General features: G+C 41.8%; 1 protein-coding gene across 1 annotated transcript in view; it reads right to left on the bottom strand.

Annotated features, from left to right (window-relative positions):
- MNAT1 (MNAT1 component of CDK activating kinase) overlaps positions 1-18,416 on the bottom strand; it is a 117,877-nt gene extending 99,461 nt beyond the window's left edge. The window contains exon 1 of the mRNA XM_053980322.1: positions 18,302-18,416. Coding sequence (XP_053836297.1) covers positions 18,302-18,390 — 89 coding nt within the window. The 5' untranslated portion in view covers positions 18,391-18,416. The remainder of the gene's footprint in view (positions 1-18,301) is intronic.

Genomic DNA, 18,416 nt, shown 5'->3' with positions numbered 1-18,416 from the left:
TGTTTACAAATGTGATGAATGCCAGTGTGGCCTAGCATGCCAGCCTGAAAATAAGTCAAGCACCTGGCCCTTAGCACAAAAGGCTGACTCACCTGTACAGCATCTATTCCACTTTGAAAAGACCCCATGTTTAACTCTCCTGGGGACACAAAGTACTCTCATGACGCTGACAGGAGCGTGACTTTTCCTGCCCTTCTCTCCCTCTGCACACACCAGTGCAGACAGAAGTTGTGGGATGGCTGTCCTACAACTGACAAGAAAGATGGGGACAAAGACGACTTGCATACATGTGATCTCTCTGATAATGCACAAACACCCCCTGACACCAGCTCACCTCCTCTGTTCCAGGGGGAGGGGTGTGAAAAAAAAACACCAGAGAGATAAGGAGCCACAAATACTTAAATCTATGCTCTATGAAGTTCTAATTCCAGTGTTATTTCCCATCCCATCCTGGAGCTCCACTGAAAACTCCTGCATAAAACTGGGCAAGTACTTTAGCAGGAGGCACAATATCAGCTGTAACTCAGGAGGAAAATGTTTCTTGTTCCTACTATATCTTCACCTTCCCTGCCCAAATCTGTGTACTTTTTACACTACAGCTCATTCAAGAGTTTTTCCTTTCCTTGCAGAGAACTGTGAGTTGGGACCCACGAAAGGTCTTCTGGCTACTACCAATGTAAACGATGTTAAAAAAAAAAAAAAAAAAAGGGAGAGAAGAATAAAAGCAGCTTGGTGACAACAGCCACGACACATCAAATACCAAACTTGCTTCACTGCCATTCCAAATAGATTTTGCTTTGTATTACCTTCACTTTCATTTATGTAGAGAAGAAAAATAGGCCAAACAAAACCCATCACTTTTCTGAGGGACCATATTGTGCACCCTCCTGAGTAATCTCTCATACCAGCTTTTCATTCACACTGGTGACAACCTTACAAGTCCACTGTGAACCAAATCCCTGCACAAGTTTTGAAAGGACCATGTAAAGACCTAAACAAGAAGAGATCTGAAAACTCTTCCCCCACTTCAAGAAGAAAGTTGTCTCCTCCCCAACACAGCTCTTTTCAAATTGCAACACTTTCAGTAATCCACAAGTGATCCTTTTATTTTCAGGAGCAAACTTTAGGTAACATGAAGAGGAAGTTCCTTGCCATTTGTTTAAGTGAAATCCCAATCCAAGTTACACCGTGTTTGAGCAAAAGACAAATGGAGCCTCTGCAAGCTCGGGTTGTCAACTAAAACAAACATCTTAACTCTCCCAGTAGGGACTGGGGAAATTGTGTGGGATCATTTGAGATCAAAGCTTTTTCTGCATGGCTGACACACACCTACACGGGCACTTCAGGCTCTAGGAACGTTACAGGACAGCACTCTTCTGGCACAGCACTGGAGTTATCAACAAAGATACATGCAGGTACCTCATACAGATTCATCTATTTTTTTTTTTACTGGTATCAAATATGGCTACTACAAGTGCAAGCTCAAGTCTAGTCCTACAGTAGCTTATCCTATTTTAGATCTGCTCTGCAACCTCTACATGTGCCCAGAAGCAGTACAAGGAGCTATTTCAGCTGATAACTAGTCTAAAACCCTAAGAGGGATCACCTTCCTGAACTGATTCACCATTCAGTGCCAAAAAAAGGGTAGGAACACAAGGATGGGACAGGCATGTGACACAGAGAACACCTGGATTTTAATTAGCTGGACTAACAAGGGAGGCTCAAGTGGAAGTCAACACGCTCCTGCAGCCAGTAATTATTACTTGTTCTCTTAACCACACCACCTCTCTTCCTGCTGTCTTTATGCATAAAAGGCATCACCAGTGATGTCTGATCACGTCCAAAACATACAAATATTTTACACCAACCTGGCCAGTAACAAAGCTCATTTGTGCTGGAAGCAGAGTGTGGGGAGAGCCATAACATTTTGGGACCAAGCAATAATAAAACCACTGGAAAGGGTACAACCACAGATGCCTGGCAAAGGTAAATGTAACACAAAATTTAAGACCTTCAGAGGTACCCCTGCACTTAGCAGGGGGGTTTAGTACTAGATGACCTTAAGGTCCATTCCGACTCCCTAATACTCTATGATAAAACTTGCAAAAATTCCAAAATTATGCTGCACGGAAAAGCTAAAGTGTAATTTCCTTAACTCATGCAAACACCCTTTCCTGGAATGCCCAGCAGCTACTCATGGGATTGGCACATTCTAAGTTTAACACTTGACATCAGGAGGCTTTCAAAAGGCTGGTTTTGTTTGCTGGGGAAGCGGGCTGTGTATTTGAAGATGAAGTGTTGATGGAAAAGAAGTTCGCAGAATTCACAGAATCACAGGGTTGGAAGAGACCTTCAAGATCATCGAGTCCAACCCACACCCTAACACCTCAACTAAACCAAGTGCCACATCCAGTCGTTTTTTAAGCACATCCAGGGATGGTGACTCCACCACCTCATTCCCCTTTTAGCACATATAAAAATGTAGAGACCCTGTGAAACCATTATGATTTTTCTCATAAGATGAGGCAGCACTGCTTTAATATCACAGGAGAAATGCACAGGCACAAAAAGTTTTATATCAAGAATGCTAAAGAAAAGGAAGAAATCAATGCTCCTCTTATTCATTGCATATGCTTGATATGTCCAAAAAGTAATGGATTAAAATATTGTGATTATAGCATAAAACACATCCTGCAAGATGAAAAATACCATTCTATGTCAATCATAGTATCCTACCATATAAACAGAGGAACCACACTAAGCCCGAGTCCTTATCTTGCAATTTTCCACTTTTGGGCGCTAAACTCTAAAGCAAAGCTTGGAATGTAGCTTTTATGCACTATCTATACATTCCTCAACAGATTCCAGGTAACAATACTCAAATTATCCTTGAAGAAACTGGAAAGAGAATTCTGGAGATATTAGGAAAGAAAAATAAACAGAGTTTTAATAAAGCAGTTGCTCCAATCTTGCACAAAAATTGCTCTCTCATCATGAAATGAAGTTGGATTGGTGTATTTATTATAGTCCCTAATCAAAAGCTGACCTAGTCAAACCAAAGGCTGGCAAGTAGAAGGTCTGGTATCACTCAGAAGAAGATGAGTGACAGCCATTTAATATAAATTGATCACATTTAAAGGGGCAGATGACATAAACCTCCACCTCTCCCTCATTTCATTCACCTTCAGCTTCAACTGTAAATAGTCCAAGCCAAATATGAGAAGTGATTGTATTAGGACAAACTCCAAGTCTGGCACTATCAACTTATCTTAAATAAACTGTTTGTCTGTGTTAAGTAAACTATTTAATAGAAAAACAACTGTCAGAAAAACTGATGCACAATTTTTAGAAGTGAAAATAAATAGTAGAGGTTTATCCTGAAAGTAATCATCACATGCAGATTTTTCACTATTTCTATGGGCTACTTGCACAAGTGAAGCTATTCTGGCACTCAAGCACCTGAAGAACTGAGTCAGTCTTTTAAACAACAGCCTTGTTAACACAGTTCCTTCATCCACTTTTCTGTTGTACTGCTCTGCATTCCAAACAGCTAGGAAATGGGAATTCTAAGTAGAAAATAGATTTTTTGTAATTAGCCATCATAAATTCAGTAAATATGGATATCATTCAGTGATTCCACACAGCGGAAGTGAATATCACTGATACAGATCTGGCACCACCCAGGGTAAAGTCTCTAGAACAGACCAGCACAGCAAATATTCACTTTCCTACTTCAGGACATGTCAGATTTAATTGCCCACACCAGATCTGATCTTGTAAGGAAGGAGTCTCTGAAAGCCTTGAAAATCATTCAGGAAAACATTCAAAAGGTAAAAAAGCAGTGTTCTGGCAGGGCCATGCACCGGGGAACAATCCAGAGCAGGGATTACAACTCAGTGCACCACAGGCACCACAGGCTGTGCTGCATTTCCCACAGCTTCCTTCCCCTGGGCAAAAGCTCCCGTGGCAGCAGGGCAGAGCTGACTGAGGGCAGCAGTGGCATCACCCCTGCCCCATTCTGGCTGGCTGTGCTCTCAGGAACTGCCCCCAAGCCTGTGCCAACGCTGGCAGTGCCAAGGACACTGTTCCAGAGCTGCACCTCCCAGGAGAGGCCAGCACAACACCTCCTCTTGGTCTGCACCAAGGACAGACCACCAAGGACAAGAAGTTCTAAGTCTCACTAAAGGCTGAATAAAATTGTGGGGCTGCTTGACATACCTGAAACAGTTCAGGATATCCATATAATATGCTCAGCATACTGCTTCCATTTGTGAAGCTGCTAAAAAGTGTTTATAAAAATATATATGGAAAAATATCCTGTGGGTGTAATGCTCCAAGTAAATCAATGTAAGAAAATAAGAACTGTTGAAAGAAATCAGGATACAAACATGTGCCATGCAAGTGTAGCTTCCTCCTGGTACTAAACTAATATTTCTTTTCAAGGAAGTTAATAGAAAAAACAAAAAATTTCACATTGCCAAGAATGGTATTCATCCCATCCCCTCTTTCTACACTACTCTCTGTACTATTACAAAGGCAATACTATGTGTAGTAGAGAATGTTTCTGGTTATTAAATTTTATGTTTCTCTACTCAGTGGCATCACATTCTATGTGGCCTTTTTCTGCAATTAACATCCAAAACACAAATTAAATATTTATGGATAAATGTCAATTATGATTATGAGAAACAATAAAAGTACCATAAATTAAATAATGCAGATAGAACAATATTTTCACATGACCAAAACAATGTTTCAGGGTTAATGCTTTCTTATTCTAATTGAAAATGTAATTATGCACTCATAGGTGTCATTATTGCATAAAATTTGGTAAACAATACTATTTTTTCAGCATTATGATTAACTCCCTGTAAGAAAAAGACAAGCAAGCCTGGTTACTTCTTCCAGCAGTGCAAAATTATTGGATGCTTCATAGGTATCTCCAGTATTAGACTGTCCAGAGTGCAGTAGGGTATTTACACAGCTATTCCTAGACTGTTTCCATCTTCTGTAATTAATTATCCATAATACTATATTTTGTTCAGTATTACCAGCTCTCCCACATATCCAAAATATTTCCCACTATTGTACTTTTTAACTGAGGAACTAAGCCCAGGCTTGCTAAGGAATTAAAAAAAAAAATTTAAAATGCAAATACTCCAATATGACACTGGGATAACCACGTTGTTGTTTTAAGGTCATTGCTTCTGTTTTCTGAGGCTGATTTAAAAAAAAATGAATAAAGGTCTGAAACAAAACATTTTTACCAAATTACCAAAAGCAGCCGAAAGTCATCAATGACAACTTAAGGAATTGTAAATTACATGGGACACACTGTTCACAAATAAATCAGATTTATGGTTATGTTCAGTTGTTCCTGTTACCTGAAATTAGAATTAGAAGCTCATTAAAAATGAATACATTTCAGAGAATGAAGAGGCACAGCATTATATTGATGAAAGCTTCATTAAATTTTCAATGATAGAGCTGCTTCTATATTTGTGGAGGAAGGACACAGTAGAAAGAAGTTGGGACAATTCTCCTTCAAGCAACTTTGCATCTTTCTACTCTCCCTAGAAAATAAATGGATTTTAAAACAAAATGTTGGACTAATTAGGTGTAAGAGAAAGTAACTGTGGTCCATTATATTCAAGGAATAGCCACTTTCAGGTCAGCATTTTTCTTGGATATGTTCGCCAATTATACAATGGATACTCCAGAAGAAAGCAGGAGAGAGAAATCAGGTTTGAATGATCAAGCTCATATAAAATACAGGCTCTGTATTTATCTGAACTCAATGGCACAGTCACTTTTTAGAATACTCACTCTAAAAAAACAGTATGGGAAATGAAGCTTTACCTAGCAAACAGTAAGAGATAACTTCTTGTGCAAGCAGAATTGTAAATCTATTTATCAAAGTCATACAGTAATGCAGCTTTGTTTTTACTGCAGAGACTGAAGCCAAGAAACAGACAGAAAGCAAACTATAGCCAAGCCCACTACTCAACCAAATGTCTCATATTACCAATGGCAAGTCAGACGATTAAAATCTCCGTATGTAACACAGGCTACATGAAAGAAGGCAGAATCAAAAACGCAAAAGTGAAAATTCAAGTGGTCTGATCCCTCTTGTGGTCATGCACCACAATATAAATTTATTATATCACCACATTGTGCTAGCCAGTTTCCTTTGGAAAAAAGGCTTATGCAATCAGGCTGCTCCTCCCCTCAATAACCATTACCTTGTGTCAACCAAGCCAGGCAGCGGGGTAGAGGCCTCGATGTCCTGTTATTCCTCTAACAACCTGCACGATATATGGCCCAGGCATTACATGTTTTCCTTACAGTTAACGGGCATGGCCTGCCAGGCACCAGGATGAGGGGTTGTTCTTTCCAGTTTGTTAGGATCCCACCTCTTTCAGCCTTTTGGATAGGCAACAGCTCACACACACAGCTAACACAGAGAGGCAATACCAGTTTATCCTCAGACCTTGTTTATTCTGCCCTGCTCAAATCCTGCTTCGACACATTTACTGTTTTTCTCCCCCTCTCCAGTTTTCTTTGGCATGCACGGTCAGCATTAAATAACTGACCTTCTCAAAACCACCATGAGGTAGCATTATCCCCACATTACCAGATAAGGAAATTAAGCCACTATAATTAATGCTTGAAGCATGCCCAAATTTCACATTCCTGATTTGAGAGCGATTAGCATTAGCGCTCTATAGGATTTCCTCTGCCCAAAGCCCAGCTCCCAGGGAGAGCAGGAGCAGTTGCCCAGAGCCTGCACTTCCACAGGGGCATCCCATGGGCACAACAGAGCCCCTACGAAACGCTGCACTCCAGGAACTTGGCCAACTCTACCCCAGGGCTCTGTAAAACAACTCCAACACCCAGGTGCTGCTCCAGTCCAGTGAGGGAACACAGGAACAGAGTTCCTGCACCCTTCTTCTTCTCCTGGCCAAGACTTTTGTATCCAGGCTTGGCTAATTTCCATTTAGACACCTACAGCCCTACACCACAATGTTCAAGCCATACACTCACTGTCCTCACCTCTGCCACAGCCATGGCCTCCCCATGCCTTCACCCTCCAAGAACTGCATATCCTGCTACACACTTCTTGAGCTCCAGTTTTTCCTGGGTTTTACAAAATTGTCCCAAATCCTTCCCTAGCCCAGTCATCACTCCTTCTCTCAACTTCTCATGTAGTCATGTCCCTTTCTCTAAGCAAGTTTCCCTTGTGATCTTTGTAGTTTCCTTTATGCCATACAGTCAGACTGGGAGTCAGCCTCCCCTTTCCATCACTCCAGCGTTTCAATTTCCCCAGAGCCACAAGGTGTTGCCCAGGTACACCTTCCCTGCAGAACAGAAGGCTCCCTTCCAAAATCTGTCAGCTGGCAGCAAAGGTTCCCCCACAGACCCCATGCAATTTGAGCTCCCTAACTTCATCCCAAGAAACAAATCTCCAAGGGGCCGTTTCATTCACACATCACTGAGATCCTGCCCATGTGAAGGCAGCTAACTCTGCGCACACCTCCTGTATTACCTTTCCCCAAAACCAAGCAGACAGAATAAAAATCAACGGTTTGTTTGGCAAAATTTTGTTGCAAGAGTAGAAACTAAAAAGTTCAAAGAAATGTAGCACTTCTAGACTAAGCTCAACAGACAAGTATCTCTCCAGCTCCTGAATTCCTCCAAGCCTGCTCAGCTGATGATGTTCAGCCCTGTTAACCTCCCTCTCTCCCTTTTCAGAACACAGCCATACCCCAAAACTAAAAATAACCTTTCATTTTTTTCCTAAAACAAGGGATCTTGGGGATTTAAAGGCAGCCTCCCATTTCTAGTTCACAGCACATCAGTCACAAGCTTATCAAACTAGACAATTGCCACTGACAGTCTTTCCTGACACCGTCCAGGGTGTGTAAGGACTGTTTTTTCAGTCTTTTAAAGCCTACAGACACTACTCCCAGAACAATCTGGACTCTTCTGTTTACACAAGGCTATTCATGTACTCACAGTAAAGATTACCTAGCCACTAGTTACACCTACAGATTGCTCAGCTCCTAATCCCCACAAAGATATCTTTTTTTTTTTTACAGATAAACACATGACACCCTGCAAGTAAGACAAGTTAAACATTTGTCTGCCTGTACTTGTCTGGGACCAGAGATGTTCCTCCTTAACCCTGGCTCTGAGGGCAGCTCTTGCAATACATCTAATCCCAGTGCCAGACTTTCCTGCCCAGCTAGACCCAACACTTCCCATTCTGGCTCAGCAGTCTGAAGGTGTCAACATTGGCCAAACCACTCCCTTGCCTTTTGCTGTCTAGGAACATCAGTCCTCCTTTGCCACCCTGGCAGAGACTGGCCACACTTCTTGGAACTAATAAAAAACTGAAGAGCTCAACATTCTTGGGAACTTTCACCTCAACACTCCTTAAGAGGAAACCAACAAAATACATTTCTTCTCACTCTGTCCCATCCCACTGTTTCCTAACTCTCAGCAGAGCCACTTATCTTCTCTAAAATGTTAAAGTTGTCATGCTCATCTTAAGCCCAGGATTCTGCAAATGCTTAGACACAATCTAACCTTAGTGACAGCCATTGAGGCAGGACTGCGTGGGCACAGCAAAAATCATTACCTCATGTTTCCCAATGTGAAGCCAAAATATTTATCAGACAGATGAACTTCCTCATTGTTCCTTTGTGACAAAGCCATCTTGTTCTCACTGATCTGAACTTACCTACGTTCCACACAAAAAAACCTGCAAGAATTTCCTTACATATTCTCTCCCCACGCACGTTATAGTCAAAAAAATAGCAACTTAGTATCATTTTCAGAGCATCAAAAAATGTTTTTAGCTGTGACAAAGTTTAATTTTGTCACATAGAGCAGTGGTTCCTGCTAAGAACTTTTCTCAGATCTAGTCTCATCAAAATTAATTCTTGCAAAATATTTTTTAAAAAAGAGAAACCAAGTAAATGTCTTTATAAAATTCAGATCACTGTTAGGACTACTATTTGTGACTTTTACTGCAGCCAGAGTGGTCTGTGAGGAAACATCCACTGTTCCCTGCATATCATCAAACCAAGAGAGGGAACCAGCAACATGAAACTGAAGTGTCCCCAGTGCAAGCTCAGTACAGTGCCTGTGCCACAGTCTGTAACTTCCAGGGAATTTTCCTTATTTTCTCACCAGATATGAACAGTGGAGTATTCAATTCAACTTCCAAAATGTTGACCTGGCTTTTCTTCAAACTTCACCTTCAGCTGTCCAGGGGGGAGGAACAACCAACCAAAGCCCCAAACAAAGAGCATGCACACAAATGCAACTTCTGGACATTTGCAACAGGGCACTTCTGGATCTGCCCTGCTGTGAATTTACAGTTAGCAAGACACACATGCTTTCTAAAATTACTCAGGAATCTATTTGCTTAATTTCATAACTATTATACCTATGCATATGGCTTCTTAACATCTGACAACTATGCAACCACATAGAAGCAAGCCCATTGTCCTTTTTTCTCACAGACCCACAGAATTATTGGCTTCAATTACAATGAAGTAGATGCAACCAAAAGAAAGAGAAAAGAAAAACCTGCCTAATACAAAATTGTTTAAGCTGCTCTTGTGTTTGTCTTTTTTTTGAGAAGCACTTGTTTACACCACAGAGATTTACCACACCTGTGTCAGACCATTGCCATATTCACCCAAACCAGAAGGGGCCAAGCATGTTGGAACACTCCTCAAGCTGGGCACCCAAACCCACTGCCAGGACCACAGAATGGTTTGGGTTGGAAGGGACCTTAAAGATCATCTCATTCCTATCCCCTGCCATGGGCAGGGACACCTTCCACTAGAACAGATTGCTCAGAGCCCCATCCAGTCTGTTCTTGAACACTCCCAGGAATGGGGCAGCCACTGCTTCTCTGGCCAACCTATGCCAGAGCCTCACCACCCCCACAGTAAAGAATTTTTTTCTAGTAACTTATCTAAACCTGCTCTCTTTCAGTGTGAAGCCATTCCCCCTGTCCAGTCACGGCATGCTCTTGTAAAGTCTCCAACCCAGGCTGCAGATTTAAACAGACTGAATTTTCAGAACCAAGGAAAAAGAATTTACTTTTCCATTTACTGACTAGAGAGACAGGATATAAACAACAGCTTTCCTTTTGCCAAGGTCATAAGGTGCAGAACCATAACTTAAATTTCCAAAAAGTACTTACAGGGAATGAAGAGCAGAGCTCTGTGAGCTTTGCTAAGCAGACAAGAAGAATTACCAAGCAGACATGGCAATTGATAGCTCAACAGAGAAAAGAGGAGATTTTCTAAATATGCCAGTTTTAAAACAAAAGAATTAAACTGAGGCATTAACACCATTTCATCAGAAGTATCAAGACCATGACTCAGAGCCAAATGTAAAAGCAAATTTCCACTGTCAAAACTGGATGGCAGAAGGAAGTAACCTCTTGGGTATTTCAACAATGATTTAATCACCTCCCATGACTAACTTGTAGAGACTTTGGAAGACTAATGGGATGGAACTGGATCCAAAGAGCATCTAATCCCAATTAATAAAACCAGGAATAACTCCGAAAAGACAAAGAAGAAAGATGACCTAGATTTTTATTACCTAAGAAGTCAGGAAAAAGCTTTCTTTCAGAGGGAATACATCCCACTTAACATTAAAAAAAAAAATTGCTTCTTCCTCTGAGGAAGCAGACCAGCTTTGATGATGCAATTACTTCAATCAGGCATCAGTTAAAGTCTCATAGTAGATCTGACAAAATGAGTAAAAACCTCCCTGATGTGTCTCCCAAGTCACACAGAAGAAACTAAGAGAATTCTCTCAGAGGTGGAAATTACTGGGAATGAAATACATTTACATAGCTTTCATTAGTTATCTCCCTAAAGCAAAGTAGGCAGTTTCAGGACCACACCAAGTTTCTGTTCTGGTTGAGATTTTCAACTGCATGTAGTCCCAATTCACTTTAATCCACCAAGATTATTCATGCTTTTCATACAAGCAAGGATTTACCATCTAAACTGAGGTGTGATATGGCAATAACAGCAAAAAAATCAAGCCTCAGAGACAAAACAACACTTGCTCTTCCAGATAAACCAACTTTTAAGGCACATAGCTTAACAAAATGGTTAAAAAAACTAAATTAACATTGTGTCATAGGAAGGTACTTCCTTTTACCCTATTCCTACCTCATTTGTAAACACAGATTCCTACAGATGACCTTGCATCCCCTCTGATGTCTGACTAACCATTCACAAGCCACTTCAACTTGCTAGTTCTGTACAAACAGCATTAACTGACCAAAAAAAGCCCATTTTCTGCCAGATCAGCAAACTAGATCAGCTCCTGCAAGGGTCTGGTAAGTACCAAAGCCTGGTGGCTCTTTTCCTTGTGCCTGCTGCCTGTTCACAAATTTGAATCCACACTTCATGGGCTGAACCAGCATGCTCACACTTGTTTGTGCTCCAAAGCCCACACACTTTTTTTGGCCTAAAAATCATATATATTACAGCCAACCTTTATGTTTACAAATGACAGCCCTGAATCATTGTCCTTGTATATCTTGCACTCAAGGTATTTTCTTTAGGAAAAATAGCTTGCCAAATCAAATTCAAATGCATATTTAAGCCCCCCTAATTCCCACATGTTCAAATTAAAAGTTACAGGTCTGACAGATCTTCACTGCCTACCTCTAGTTTAGACTTCTTCACTCAAATTCACTTGGCTGAAATACAGTTTTATGTTATTTTCCACAGTCTCCAGGGCTTCCCCCCATCCTAGAAGAAAGGCATTTTCTTGAACCACACTGCAGAGAAGAATGCAGCAGGAAGCCAAGCCATCCTTTCACTTGGAAGGGGTTGAAACAAGAAGATTCCAAACTGTTTTCCAACAAGTCCAGCCCCACGCATTGGCATGAGACCCCATTCCCCTGAATTCACCAGGGATATTCCTACTCCTACCTCCCAGGGAATTTGACAGTCACAAAACTCCAAAAGCTTCTGACATTAAAATAAATGGGCAAATAATGAAACCTCTGTTTCTTCACATTGCAGCCTGTTAACACCACAATTAGAGCTCTCCAAGGATGCACTTCCCCCCTAATGAATCCCTGGAAACACCTAACAGGGTGCAGGGCAGATTAGAGAATCCCCACAACACAACTTGGTGAACTGATGTCTCCCCTGAGCAACACAAAGCCGGGCCTAGAGACAGTAAGCTTTTTTTACACTGTCTTCATTTTGAAGTCTTATTAACAAATTAAATGAGAAATAAATACATCTCCCTCTGGGAACAGGAGGAAAAAAAACCCTGTATTTTAGTAAGGAGCCCAGACACCTCTCCATAAGCCTCTTCAACACAGGAAAGAGACCAGAAAAGCTTATAATGAAGCAAATTAATCACCTACCATCTAAGATTGTGGAGTACACGAACAAACCCATAACCACCAAACTGGCAGCAGCTGAAACTGAGCTTCCCAGTTTTCTGTGGAGCCTGCTCTGGTCCCTGAGCCCTTGTCTCCCAGAAATGTCAAGCTTGCAAAAGACACTTTGTCAAGACAGCACAACAGCTGGCATGACACCAGAGAAGAAAAGGAATTTCTTTGATTTTGCTGGTCTGCTGACACCCACATTTCCTCTCTCTACAAGCCAGGATGGCTCCCAGGTAGCTGGAGCACCAGGACTGACTCCTAAGGAGGAGCTTTACATACCAGTTTCCTTCCTGCTCCCTATAAAAGGCAGTGGGATAACAAAGGTGAACCAGCAGTCCCAATTAACCACCTTTTTTACCTAACATTTTTGTGTCTCCTTCTTGGAGATCATATGGTCCACATTTACAGCCAAGAATAAATCTCTTTACCCACTCCTGTTTGCAGTAACAACCTTAACATTTTTTTTAATGCAGGTTTGGGTGGATGTATTTCCTCCCCTCTTTATGTAAGTAAATCAGTGAGATATGCTTAACCTGCCTCCTAAAACTCAACACAGGCCATGAAATCCAAGCAGGCAGAGTAAAAGATAATTCATGGTCTCAAGTGAAGCCAGGTGGATTACAACTCCATTGGCAAGCATGCACCCAGCATCTGCATGCTTAGAAAAGACTCTAGGAATTCTCTGAAAAACCAAAAATTGTCATGCGTGCACAACGGATTTTGAATATAATTCTTGAGTGAACTTCTAAAAGAAATCAAAGCCATCAGTGCACCTTAGAAACTAATGCATTACAGCACTTTAATCAAGCATTGCTCTGTAATTAGACACACTTTTCCCTGCACAAAAGTTTTTTAAAGCCAAGTATCTGATGCCTTGAACCCCCATTATACTTAAGAAAATAAACTTTAGAAGACATTCATTATTCTTGAACTAAGCATTTCCTTACTAAGTCCCATCCTAGAACAACTTTTAACTGCTAATTTATCATCCTCCTCCCAGTGACAGGGAAAATTTATAGTGGAAAAGGCTTATTTAACATGACTCTGATGCCAAAAACACATGGTGTTACACTTTTGGCAATATTAGTCAAGAAGCAATAACCAAGGAAAACAAACTACTAAGAAATAACCCCCCAAAAAATCCACTCCCACAATTGTAAGGCTTGGCATGGTTCTATTGGAATAAACTGCAGTGGAATCCCAACCTGAAGGTTGTTTATAAAAGACCAAATGTCCGATTTCATCCTCTTGCAGCCACCTGCCTATCCCTTATCTCCACTGCAGCACTGCTGTGCTTATCAGCACTCTGATCCCACTCTGCCAGGAGCACATTCCAGAGCCCCACTGCCCATGCCAGAGGTGCAGCACTGGGAGAAAGCCACTGTGAGTTTTCTGAAAGGGTCAAGCCACAGACACGGGAAGAGACACAAAGGATGAGGGAGGAGAAATGGTACCTGCATGCTGCTGCCAAAATCCAGAACCAATCTGATGGCAGGGTCAAGGTCACAGTAAGAAAAGAGATGGGAAGCCAGCACAGGGATTTTCACACATAGCATCTACCTCAGATGAGATTTAAATGAATGAAGTGAGGAAGAGGAGAAGAATGAACAGCCAAACCTCCAAAGCACAGGATTTCATAGCAGGAAGAACTTTCACTGTAACAATCTGTCAAAAAAGAAAAAACAGGGCATCTGTTGCCCAACAAGTTCTCAGATATTCTGAGGTGCTTTTTTTATATGAGAGATGGAAGGAAAAAAAGAAGGGGGGAAAATAAACCATGATAAAAGGAATGGCTCTTCTAATTTCATTCTAATCAGAGGGCAAGACCACCTAAGAACATGAAAGTGGAAACAACCTGGCTGACAGAAGGCATAAGAAGACAACTCTCACGGTTCTTCAGAAGGGAAAACAGAGTCACAAAATGAATAAAATGAACTCCCGATAAAACCACAAGCTTTCTGAAACTCAGATGAAACAAAGATCTGAAGCTTACTGACAAATCAGCTCAGCCAAGTAAAGGCTCTTCAATATTTTAAAATCCAAGGTATTTTGCACAAGTGTAAATCACATCACTGGAGGTCACTTCATTAAGTGAACAGCACAGATGACAGAATAGGAAATCTTTAGGAAAGAAACTACCAGGAGGCAGCACTGAAGGTAAAATGAAAATATTCCTTCAGAATGCCTGCAATGCAAGAAAGCACAGCTGAAGCAGGAGCGCATTAACCCGCTCTTCAATGAGAGGGAAAATCTCTAATAGATGATGCCAAAGCACTTGGGGCATTTTCTGCATCAATCTCCACTCAGTAAGATGGATTAGCTGGCTAATGTAACTCATAGCAGAGCAGAAGGAGCAGGAGCCCAGGCTAGAACTGGGAAATGCATTACAGCAACTGCTCCAAACCTCCCGAGCCAGCAAAGCCACGGCTCTGAATTTTCCATGCAGATTTATCGGCACACTTCAAACAAAAAGCACCACAAAGGCAATGTGCTTCTGCAGACAGCTTAATGAGCTTCCATAAACCCATGGACATGTAGTCCATAAACCTGTGGACTATATCCAGGGGTTACAGCATTAGGAGTACTTCAAGGTTTTCAAATCTGGTAGATGTAATATTTACCCTTTGAAAACCAACAAAAGAAGTTTTGGATCATCTCTGCTCTCTGCATTAAGCTCCTACAACCTAAAGAAGGACTAAAGCACCTGCCTCTAAAAAGCAGGAAACAAGTACAGAAGGAAACACAGATCAGAGTCAGGCTTACCATCAGATCCTGGGAAAATGCCAAAATAATCTGAGAAAAAAATCTATCTCCTGCATATTTCAGATAACACAACAGATGAGATTCAACACACAATTTCTTAGGAACAAATCGTATCAAAGGAATATAATTCCCTCCAGTGACACAGTAACAATATAGGTAGTGAAACAACAACTACAGGCAATGTAGTTTTGGTTTAACTGGACTTTTGACACTCTTAAACTGACAGCCATATAATCTAAACAAAAGCAGAACACACTGAAGTAGTCAGAGATGATTAGAAACCCACACCCAGAGATAAGCTATCATTATTTCAGTCTGAGAGAAAATTGGTAGCAAGCCCATTCACATGGCTTTAATCTTTTCACATTCTCCACTGTTACAGAAAGGAAGCAGGGGAAGAGGGTTATTTAGCAATGAACTTACTGCAGGCAACTTCATATTTTGCTCTGCCTCACTTGGATTTCTTATGGTGACAAGCAACAATTTCCAATATCTCCCAGACATTCTGTCCACAGACTACACATTGGAAAATATCAGGATGTTAACAGAGAGTAATCTCAGACAGTTTCAAAAACTTGGATGGAGGGTCTCAGAATCCACAGTCACCTGAAGCAAGGAAAAGTCACCTGAAGTAATAAAATTGTTTAACAGAGCAAAAAGGTAATAATAATCACCTGTACAACATAACATGGAAAGTAAGCTTGAATTCTGTTCTGCCCACAGATGTGCTGAGTGGTGAAGTGCTAAAGAATCTGGGGCTAATGCTCAACATAAATCAAATGTATCACTGCAAAAAAACTAAACACATCATGAGTCATCATCCTGCCTGGAATAAATGCAGGTATGAAAACAACACAAAATAATTTTGATTCGGGCTGTTGTACTAAGGACTCAGATAGAACACCACGTCCATCTCCAACAAAATGCAAACCAAGTGGAAAAGGCCTAAAAAACCCCCAGTGAAAATGGGCTCCAAGTGTAAAAAAAAAAAAAAAAATTAAAATCACTGAAGAGAGGAGACTGAAGCAATGGGATTTCTTCAGAGTGAAAAATACCAAAGAGAAAGCCCTCAAAATATTCCATACATTCCTACAAAAGAGAAATAATAAAGAGTTCACAACTGCATAAAATTCACAGTAGAGTTCTTAAATGCTTCAATTATAGGAAATAAATTTAGATTGGAAATTAGGAGTAGCATTTTCAATGGTAACAACTGCTAAATATCAAAATAGATTGACTAAGGATAAATGTCCATCAGAAACTTATGTTAGCTCATTTGCTTTGGGAGCTAATTAAGTGTTCCATCCTTGTGACTGAAATATGGTGTATTTATGAGAACAAGTCAATTATCTCCTTTCATTCACAGGTGGGTCATATGAGCTTCCAGCTTCTAGATGAGTTACTTATGGAAATTTATTAACCATTATTAAGAAACAACTTCCAGCATGAAGGCTTTGTAACACTGTATGGAAACAATAATAGATATACAACCCTGAGGGAGCTCTTGGAAGGAAAACACAGAGGAAAAGTGGCACACTTGAACCACATTGCGATGGAGAGTCCTTAATTACAACCAAAACAAACCCAGAGATCCTACTCTGCCACAGAGATGCAAACAACAAGAGCTGGGGTGCAGAAACAAGAAGCAAGACAAGAACATCAACCCCAAACACGGTGTCAGCAACTGCACCCAGTAAAGCAGAAAACACCATTAATTGTCTCAAGCAAAACTCAGCTACAAAAAAAAAAAGCCCAAAGCAAGTGAGAAGCAAAGCAGGAGAGCAAACTGAGACATGCTGTCCTCTGCTGGAAGCGGCTCTGGAGGAGCCTGAAAGCACATGGGGACCACTTTGATCATTCCTTTGATCTTTGGTGAATGCAAGATCGAGGCATCATTTTAAACCCACACGGCTTTGCCTAAACGGGGCTGCTGCCTTTTGAACTCCAGCACTGCTGTCACCAAAGGGACACTCCTGAGGCCACCTCTCCCACACCACCAGACCTTCATGGCAAGGGAAGAGAACAGGAGCAGGGAACAGAATGAGAAGTAACACTTTTTTCCTAAGACAACAAGATAAATCCTTTCCTGTAACTGACTTTCTTCATCCCGTTCACTTACAACAATGCACCAAGGCAAGCAAAAGCTCTCAGGCTGCATCTTTTCAATGTAATTCACAAGTAGTTTAAAAATATACACATCACAGGAAAGATGACAAGACAAAAACAAAAAATATAGAAAGGGCTGCTACTGCAGTACTGGACTTGTATGGTGTACATCCAGAAAGAATTTAGAGTACAGCCTTTCAAACTTCCACACTAAGGATGGTCTCCAGATCTGAAAGTGAATGAGTTCGGGCTATTTGTGGCTAAAATCAGCAAGACCATCTGTGACTAAATTCAGCAACAGCCAGTGCTGGGTACTACCTAAGGGCTGAGTTTTGGGAGAAAATGAAAAAAAGTAATGGATGTTCTTGGGGGAAAAAAAAACACAAAAAAAAAAAAAAAAAACCACAAAAAAAAAAAAAAAACACGAATGAGTTAATACTACCATCAGCACAGCTTCGCAAGAGGGTTTTCCAACATTTAAACCAGCACCAAACCTTCACCAAAACACTCTTCATTCAGAAGAATTAACACATTAAAATAATACAAAAAAACACCCTTTTCCTTTACCACTCGAGCACAGCTTTAAACAAGAGATGCTTAACTCTATGGGAAATGTATTTTTCCCTGCGTTCCCCCCTTCGCACGCCGAAGCGTGGCAGCCCTGCGGGACAGGAGCGTGTCCCGAAGTCACGCCGTGTCCCGCGGGTTCCTCCCCGGGAATTTCACTGCAGAGAAGGCACCGAGGGCAGTCAAACCCACACCGGAGCCGGCTCGGGCTGACACGGACCCTCCGAGGGGGGGAAACGGCGGCACGAGCGGCCCGGAGCCGCCTCGCAAACGCCGCTCGGGTCTGGCGGAGCCGGTGCCGCCCGCACCCCCGGACCGGCCGGGGAGCGACCCCTTCCCCCAGGCCCCGCCGCCCCGCAGAGCGGCCGGGGCTCCGGACCGCGCCCGCTCCCCCCGGGGCCCGACGCCACTCACAGCGTGTGCCCGCAGACGTTCACCATCAGCTTCAGGGAGGGGTTGCGGTACTTGGTGGTCTTGCACCGCGGGCAGCCCAAGTCGTCCATGGCCGCCTCCCGCTCCCCTCCCTCCT

The sequence above is a fragment of the Vidua macroura genome, chromosome 6 (assembly GCF_024509145.1).
Source record: "Vidua macroura isolate BioBank_ID:100142 chromosome 6, ASM2450914v1, whole genome shotgun sequence".
Taxonomy (NCBI): Eukaryota; Metazoa; Chordata; class Aves; order Passeriformes; family Viduidae; genus Vidua; species Vidua macroura.
Note: the sequence above shows the minus strand (reverse complement) of the source record. Positions and strands in the feature narration are given on the sequence as shown.